Below are 9,489 nucleotides of genomic sequence, written 5' to 3'. Positions count from 1 at the left end.
ACATTGAATTTTAAACTTGCGTGAATACGAATCGCTACATAGGTTTTTAAAAAGACGTAAATACGAATCACAATATCGGATTTTTAAATCTCGTAAATAAATCGCAACACGCAAATATGAAAAGATATGTTTGATATTAAAATCGTGTGAATAAGAATCGAGATATTAGCAGATTCCAGGCTTGGGACCTCTGAAAGGCTTGTCAGAAGCAGCGTCGTTTGAACTACGAAAATCGGATCCATCTGGAGAGCGGGTAAAAAATTCGGAAAATCTTATCTGCTGCGTGTAAAGGGGAGAAAATAGGTAAAATAAGTAAAAATGAGAAAGGATTGGTAGCTATGTAGTTTGAATTTTCTGTTCCTTTTTGAAAATCGGTGAATTTTCTGAAAAAGCAGAATACTAATTTTAAAAAATGAAATTTTTAGAAAATCTGAATTTTTGATAAAAAAGCTGAAATTTAAGAGATAAAAGTGAAAAAAGCGGAAATCCGCTAAAAAACGGAAAAATCTCATCCCTGTTATAATAATGAGACCAAATTATTAGACGCACTGTAGTATTTTAATAATTACACGTTTTGAACGAGTTTATATGCAACACTTTTATATTTAAATGTAATGGGTTTTTTATTCAGGAGATTTTTGTACATACTTCCTATTTGTATTTATTTTTAACGCATTGCATTACAATGTTAACCCATTGATACACGAACGCAAACAAGTACAAACCGCTTTCAGCTGTGTAAAAAACAATAAACAGTAATATAACATCTGATAAAATAAATATTCTATATTTATATAATATATCATCTAATTTGTTCAATCGTCGAGTTTATATTATACAGTAGAGAACCAATTATCCGGGATGCTCGGGGCCATCGCTAGGTCGGATGTCTGAATTTCCCGGTTTTCTGGATCGACCAAAAAGTGTCGTTAATCGATGTTTTATCTAACTCGAATTATAAGCAAAAAGTGTAACACATTTTATAGTAAGAGAAAAAAAGAAAAGTACTCCTAAATTAAAAAATAAAATAAAAATTGTAGAAAAATAACATCTAGAAGAATAAAAAAAAATTGCAAGTTTAGACAAGAAAAACAAGTTTAAAAAATACAAAATTCTCATATTTATTTTTTAAAAATAATTACAATTTCTACATTAACTAATATAAACAAAACCAATGACTAAATAACGCAATATATTTCATACCTAATTATAGAGGGGTTAAAACGATAAAATAAAAGGAAAACTTAATAATCTAAATAAAAACAACGAAAATTATCGAACCGAAACAATAGTTAAAAAAAGCACTAACATAAATGGCAAAACCCGGAACAAGGCAAGATCAATAAGATCAATGGAATTTAAAAAAGGAGAAAAAAAAACCTAATGATAAAATTTAAGAATAAAAAGAATTAATTTATTGAGTGCACAATTTATCGTGAAAAAAAAAATCAAAACATAGTGGAATCAGAAAAACAAAACTGCAATCTACTTCATAAAATAATCATGTTTAAATTAATAAACAATTCTCCTTCTATTTATTTATTTTTTATAAAAACACGATTTTTAACGAAAGCAGATGTGATCCTGCATCAAGAAAAACTTGCAAATGATACCACACTTGCAAAGAATCTGAATTTATTCCAAAGAAAAATATTTTATTTTTATTAATCGTTGTCAAATAGATAAGTACATTTTTCTCTTTCATCTTCTGCTCATTAATATGCCTGTGCAATGCATTTTCCCCACCCCCTCATAAATCAGAGAAAACGAAATCAGTATGCCACTCCTTTGAGTTTGATTGACGGCCTAAAGGAGAAAATAAAACATTCATCCATTCCCTGCCTCCTCTCTATCTGAAGATCTTTAAGGTCATGGAGGAAACATCGTTTCTCTGAGCAAACGGGGGGGGGGGGGAATTCTCCCCTTCCTCACATTTTCCTCTACTCAACTTCTAGGATGAGTCCAATTTCCGCTTTTTTTCATAATCATTCTAGTTTAAAATGGCGGGAAAACCGAGCAAAATTTTCCCGGTTATCTGGATGCCGGATAAATGGTTCACTACTGTATATTGTCTAATTTAACCCATTGATAGACGTACGTAAACAAGTGCAAACAGTCTCGTAAAAAGAATAAAGACGTATAGTATGACCTGATAATTAAGATTATACATAGAATCTCATAGTGCGTCAAATACTTTGGCCAAGGACCGTAAATGTATGGAAAAAAATATGTAAGAAGCAATTTGTTTAGTAACAAGAGAGAATAAAAAAGTGTTCTTCTTACAGGCAGAAATGAGGATGGAGCTCCACTGACTAGGCTGGAAAAAGTAAAGAAGATGGGCGAAATTGATTGCCATCAATGCAAGGCACAGAAAAATGCTGATGATTTCTTGTGTTCTTTTACCTGGACAGAGTAAGAAAATATTAATAACAAGAATAATATGGTTAATGGATATACAGTGAAACCTCTTGGGAGTGACCACTCTCTGTTTAACAGTAATATGGTCGTTAATGAAGGTTGGTCGTTCTTAGGGGTTACCTCCATCGACTTCAAAATGTTATTGAAAGTACATGATTTTCCGCAAATGATTTTAATTTTACTCCGTGTCATTTTTTTGATGTGGAAGAGTCACTTCTGTTAGCTTCACGAAAACCAGATCGATGAATAAAATTCAGCATCAATACAAAATATAATTTTTTTCCTTTATAAAATTTGGTTTAATTTCGCAGACGGTGTGTAGAATTTCGGTGGAAAATTTGGTGTCCCAGAAGTATGTGTAATTTTCAACCAGATGCACTTTACACATCCAGTTTCAATATTTCATTTTAATGCCCCTTCTAAGATTATTAAGCTATTTAATGAGCTATAGCGTATAAGTATAGTCACCAATAGAAAGTTGTATAGTAAGTCATTGACAATTTCTATGAACTTAATGGCTACATTAATATAATTTTCATTTCTCCTTTTGACCTAAATAAACAGCTGACATAACAGTCTAAGTTAATATCTGAAGGATTAAGCTAATGCCTGGGTGAGAGAAAGAATATTTTATCATTCAATAGTAAAATGTTTTTAATGAATGATTATTTAACTTAGTTGCATTAAGTCACAGATAATTTTTAAATGTATTACATATGAGAACACAGATAGATTTAGACATGAGGATAGGATATCATTAATGGGTCAGTAAAGATAACCAACAAATATCTAAACAGAAAAAAACACTACTAATCAAAAATGTATGGCCAAATTTATGAATAATTGCATCGCCGGATTCTACACACAACCAGGAATTTTAACTCCTATCAGTGTAGGAAACTATGAAAGCTATTTATTAACGTATCAGAACTGCCATAATTTTAAGAATTCCTTCTTATAAGCAATAACTAAATACAGTACATTATTCAAAAATTAAATATGATAGCGATTTCAACTCCATATGAGTTCATCATATCACAATAGTTCAAAAATGGGTTCAAAATTTTATGATAGATATCATGCCATGTTTTCAGTTTCATAAAGACCCCTATTCTATGCTAATTGAAAGAAAAAAAGATTAAAACAACTGTTGGTAAAAGGGGAAATTTCTGTCAGAAAAAAACTTTGAATTACCCAGACACAAGTCCAATGATTATGTGAATAGTTAATTTTTAAAATTAAAGCGTAACTAAGATCTAATATTATACCTTGTATAATTCTGTAATATTATTATTAATAATATTATACCTCTGGTATATAAACCAGCAAGTTCCTTAGCGCCAGCATGATTTGGACCCCATCGTGGCTTTGAGAAATCTTCTTGTATAAAATCCTCTTTAATCACATCAGAATTACAATTGGGGTCATCCTCTGGCATAGAATCTTCCAATATTTGCTTTTCAGTTTTTACAGGGGATAATAAACAAGAAGACATTCTCTGTGCGTTAAGTTACTTGAGTGTTACTTATTCATCTATCATCTACAGCTGATTGATTGGTTGATATATATAAAGAGACGCTCCTACTTTACTTTCACTTGAAATATAAGTTTATTTAAGTCATTAGTGATCCTAAGCATGCTCAAGTTTGCTTTCATGCGAGCTATAAGCAAATAGTTGATTATGCATAACTCAAAAACGGATCACTAATGTTTTGATTTTCAATGCCCATGCCGTGCAACTAGACATCAGTGCATGTAACGAACTTAAGTGTCTTTTCGTTTAGTTATTATATAGATTTTTTAATATTATCTATAACAAAAAAGCACTAATTGATTGGATGTTAAGAAAACTATATTGGTAAATATGAAGTTTTTTATTCTGTTTTATTCTCAATATATCATTACAAATTGACGTGAGAAAAAAGTGCAAGACTTAAAAAATAGTTATGATCTGTTTAATTTTAGAAAGTAGCGCTCAAACTTTTAGTAAAAAATAAAATGCGTTTTTTACATCTAGAAATTAGGTAATATATCAAGCAGTATATAAAGTTAAGTAATAAATACAAAAAATGTGATTCTGATCACTTTTTATCAGTAACATTTTATTATAACATGCTAGAGTGAGCCAAAACAATGATGAATAACTTACTTAAAAACCATCATAAAACGCCGCGAAATGGCGATAAAATCCTCACGACTTTTCAAAAAGTGATAATGGTAATTCGAAATTTGGACGTTGTAACAACATTGTATTAAAAATTTGTAAGTTGAAAAACTATGCGAAAAAGCCCGAAAGAAATTAGAGCACCCCACAAAAGTTATCGTCAAATAACGTGAAATTACTATGGAATTTCGAACGCCGTTAATAACAATGTATCACACATATCTCGATTCGAAGAACCATGTAGATAGGCCGGAAAATGATAAATAACTTTCAAATAACCATCAAAAGCAGTGATATTGTGATAAAATCGTCACGATTCAAACATATTAAAAAGTGATATGCAAATTCGGTTTTTGAATGTTGTAATAACATGTTAAAAATATCAAAATCTTAAAAATGATAAATAGTTTCTGAAAAAATTATCATCAAGTGCAGTGATATTACTATAGAATCCTCGATTAAAAAAGAGATAGCTCAAGTTCTAAATGCCATTATCATACATTATTATGTATTAAATGCGTCAAAATTTGAGAAACTACAGGGAAATGGTTGTAAAGCGATTTATTACTGCCGAAAAAACAATCCGGAAACCTCGTGGATTTTCAAAAAATTTGACATGAGTAGACTTTTTTTTCTCTTTCGTATATAAAAGCACGTAATCAGGCTCAAAGGACATGCAGGGCCGAACTCGACCTAGAATGAACCTTGATATATTTACATACATAATTAAAGAAATAAAAATGCCTATTCATGGCACTATTGGTTATATAATCAAATATAATTTCTTGACTTACTGTACACATATTAATATTTAATTAGTCTTTTTGTTATGAGTTACTGTAAAAACTTCCTGCTTGGAATATAGTTTATTTTCCTGATTCTAGAAAAGTTTTTATTTTGACATAGCAGGTGAAAACTACTCCATATTCAGGGTTCTGTCCAAGCCGAATTTACTACCATTTAGCGGTAGCTTCACAAATTCAACTTTAGGAAAAACGGTAGTTTCACAAATTCAATTTTAGGAAAAATGCTAGTTTCACAAATTCAATTTTAGGAAAAATGCTAGTTTCACAAAATACTTTTTCTTAAAATTTTATTTTTGTATCCCTTAAACGATAAATCCATATTTTTGTGTTGATTTTTTAATATAATTTTAAATTTTTCACAAATTATATCTAAATTTTCACACAGTAGGTACTTCTCAGAAAGACCTGGACAGACCCCTGATATTGTATTAAGCTATAAATAGTTTCATATTCTTTATGATTTTATTATTCTTTATTGTATTACATTATCTTTATCTATTATATTTTACTTTATCTATTATATTATCTTTAAAATTTATTATAGTAGGAGTCTAAAAAGTGATAATAATCTATTTTCTTAAATTTTTATCTTAATTTTAAAATTGTAATAATTAAAAAATTAGCTAAGTGAAGGGAAAAAATGATGTATTTGACTTAACAAAAGTTTATAGAACATAGATTTTTATTTATATTAAAATATAACTAAAAATCTGTTCTTATAAATTTTTATTTATGTGTATATTTTGTAAAATACTTAACAAAAGAAAATTTACTTACCACCTGATAATTGAAAAAAAAAAAATTATTATCAAGAGTATTAAAAAAAATGTCGTCTCTGAGTAAGAAACATATATTCTCTGTTTCTATGTCCTACGTTTATTCATAAAAATATACTTAAAAAATTAGACATTAATAAAAATCTCATATGCTTATTATGGCAGGTATTTTTAAGCATGAACCAGTGACAGCAATTTTTTAAAAAAAGAATGGCAGTAGAATGATTACACTGACTCAACTGTTACATATTTATATGATTTGTTTACCACATAATTATTTTTTAGGTGATGTCTAATTACAAAGTGGGTGATCTTGCTTCGTTAATGTCTCCGAAGAAGACAACGACTGAAAGCAAACTACAGTCTTTGTTCAATGAGCATTGGAACAAGAGGCAGATTCCAATTGCATTGAAAAATGTATGAATTATTTTATTTTTTTTCTCCTCATACATTTTCTCTTTATAGAGTCATCTAAAAACAAGGAAGTTGGGGAATTTTAACCCTTTAAAGGAAATGTTAGAAAATTTAACAGAAATGCCTAAAAAGTTGTGGGAAAGGAATAAATTTATGTTTATTTCAGGTATCTGGTAAACCTATATTTTATCCAAAAAATTTTGTCTAAAGGAGGAACCCTGGTTTTACATTGTCTGTTTCGTATGTTATTTTGCTTCATACATCATTTTCTGATGGTTCGTGAGAATTGCCTGTGTCAATAATATTATATTATCCCAGATCGTTATCCTTTTTTACAAAATTTTGCTTTATACAAACGTTTTTCTATCAAGCCATAGTAATTTTTTCTCTACAAATCTCGCACAGACTTTGCCAGTTTTTCCTTTTTATATAGCTGCCAACTCTACTGGATAAGGCCAGTTTCTGCTGGTCTACTGGTTTAATTAAAATTTTCCTAGTTTTTGTACATTTTAGAAAATTCCCTACAATTGAGTAAATTTCCTAAGAATGTCCTTATTGAAACGGAATTTTTGTTAAGATTATTGATTGCTTGCTTGAATATTTAAATAAGTATTAATAATACATAATGATGTGAACCTCATTTATAAGAAGTAGTTCAAAACTTTTTTCTTTTTGTTCAAAAATGTCCCGTTTATTATTATTTAGAACTCTCTTTTTAAATTAATTAAAATAAATCATTTAAATATCTGTAATGAACTAAATGCCTATTAAAATTCAAAAATTATGAGTAAACATACTACATAACATTTCAAGTATGTTTAATGTCGATCATAACTGGAAAATATTGCGGTTTTTCTAATTAGGTGACTAAAAAATAATCCCTTAAATTCCCTATGTGTAAAATATTTCTTACATACATTATGTAACAATCATTGTGAAATTTATATTTCTTAAAATCTACTGGATTTTTTTCCTATCCTTGTTGGCAGCTATGCTTTTTAAAAAAGGAGAAAATTGTTAATTTGCTTTTTGAAGCTGTTCTGACTTTCTAGCTAGCTGTCTGTGAGAGGAGATTTCTTCCTTGAGTCGAAATCAAAATGGTGGTGCGATGGGTAAAGAGTGGTTAAAGAAAGTATGGGAATTTTAAACTTTATTAATATGTGCATTTCATTTCATAAATGTATACAATGCTTCTAGAAATTTCAATCTTGACTTATAATTTTAAACCAGGGTTGGGGTTTTGGACAGGACACGTGGGTTTTACTGTCTTAAACTGGGTGAAACTGTCCTAAAGTGTCCAAAACCTTGAACTTTGGTAAAAGGTAAAAATTCTATAGGTGTAACCATTGTACTCATAATTACATGTATCAATAAATATTTGATATTTTTTATACAATTTACTATAACTTATTATAAAAAAATAATATAATATAATAGGAAAAGGTTTATAATTTTTGAAGCTCCACAATTCATTGAACAACAAAAGTGAATACCTAATCCTTTAAATATAAATATGCTTTTAATACTGATAAATAATATTTTTGCATAAGGATAAATATAGTAATATTAAAAAATAATAATTTTTCTTAAAAAAAAAATACTAAATTTGTTCAAAAACTAACCTTTTATTTTTCACAATATTTTTTTTAAAAAAATGTTACAATTTCTGCATCATAGGATGATAAAAAAGACATCTATTTTTAAAAAAAAATTGTTTTTAAATATAAATATATTACTTTAAATTGAAAATACAAAATAACTGAAAATTGTATTAACAGTTTTGAAGGGCATAACATCAGTTTCAGTTACTGACACTGGTGATGTATCACCACTATGCTAAAAGAATTGAACATGAATGAAATAAAAGTATTCTTGAATAGTACTATAGATAAATAAACCTGTTTATGACGAACCAAGCACTTAGTTCCTAATATTTTAACCTGTATGGCAAGGCCAAACTTCAGTTGTGTACTATTGAATGAGAGGACCAATTGAACTTGATTACTGATTAATCTTCCTTTGAAGAATCATTCAATATTAATAAAACATTATACTTTTAAAAACAAATATTCTGTAGTATATTTAATTATCAATATGTTATTAGTTCTTTGTTTATTTTACCTCTTAAATATTGTTCAGATAAAATTGTGACATAATTTGAGTAAAAGGACAGGACGGTTTAAACCGTGGATTAATCCATTCTGTCCTAAACCTTGCCAACCCTGTTTTAAACTAATTACATAACTTATTATGCTTTACATTTCACAAGGAATCATTTTAGTTACTTCATCATTATGATTTTCCTTACACGTTTAGATGGCAAAAATATGACTGAAATAGTTATTATCATTTCTTTTATTAATCTCTTAGGTAATAATCATCAATATTTTTTTAGTTAATATCATATCTTATTATTATATTAAGTATATATTTAAAAAATTCATTTGAAATGAAAGTAACTCAGAATATATTTAAAAAAAAAAAAAGAAACACTCATCTCTGGATGAAATTGGGTCATTTTATGATAAGACCCTATTATCCCCAGGGTTAATCTGGTTTTTCATAAAAAGACCCACATGGGCTTTTTTTTTTTTTTTTTTTTTTTTTTTTTTTTTTTTTTTNGTTTTTTTTTTTTTTTTTTTTTTCTTTTTTTTTTTTAAATAAAAAAAACGAGTTGTTGCAAACCCTGGTAAAAAATGAAGAAGTGAGTGTCATTTCAAAATGGGTAACAGTCAAATGCAACATATAAAATGGAAAGAGTTTTGTTTTTCAAAAATATTTTAAATTAAGAACACCAACGAATAATTTTGAAAAGTATGTGTTTCAATTTGTTGCCCAAAATTGGGATGTCTATTCTTCTTCTTTAAAGGGTCTAAACAATTTTTTTTTTTTTTTTGCCTTTTCATGAAAC

The 9,489-nt window shown here is 28.2% G+C and overlaps 2 protein-coding genes across 2 annotated transcripts in view; one reads left to right on the top strand and one right to left on the bottom strand.

Annotated features, from left to right (window-relative positions):
• The window catches only part of LOC107445327 (Plasmanylethanolamine desaturase Kua), a 28,493-nt gene extending 24,217 nt beyond the window's left edge, over positions 1 to 4,276 (bottom strand). Inside the window, exons 1-2 of the mRNA XM_016059688.4 lie at positions 3,727 to 4,276; positions 2,284 to 2,403 (exon numbers count right to left, since the gene is read on the bottom strand). Of these exons, the coding sequence (XP_015915174.1) occupies positions 2,284 to 2,403; positions 3,727 to 3,913 (307 nt within the window). The 5' untranslated portion in view covers positions 3,914 to 4,276. The remainder of the gene's footprint in view (positions 1 to 2,283; positions 2,404 to 3,726) is intronic.
• The window catches only part of LOC107445326 (RNA-binding protein 34), an 80,277-nt gene that overhangs the window by 50,967 nt on the left and 19,821 nt on the right, over positions 1 to 9,489 (top strand). Inside the window, exon 2 of the mRNA XM_071184709.1 lies at positions 6,450 to 6,581. Within this exon, the coding sequence (XP_071040810.1) occupies positions 6,453 to 6,581 (129 nt within the window). The 5' untranslated portion in view covers positions 6,450 to 6,452. The remainder of the gene's footprint in view (positions 1 to 6,449; positions 6,582 to 9,489) is intronic.

The sequence above is a fragment of the Parasteatoda tepidariorum genome, chromosome 8 (assembly GCF_043381705.1).
Source record: "Parasteatoda tepidariorum isolate YZ-2023 chromosome 8, CAS_Ptep_4.0, whole genome shotgun sequence".
Classification (NCBI taxonomy): Eukaryota; Metazoa; Arthropoda; class Arachnida; order Araneae; family Theridiidae; genus Parasteatoda; species Parasteatoda tepidariorum.
Note: the sequence above shows the minus strand (reverse complement) of the source record. Positions and strands in the feature narration are given on the sequence as shown.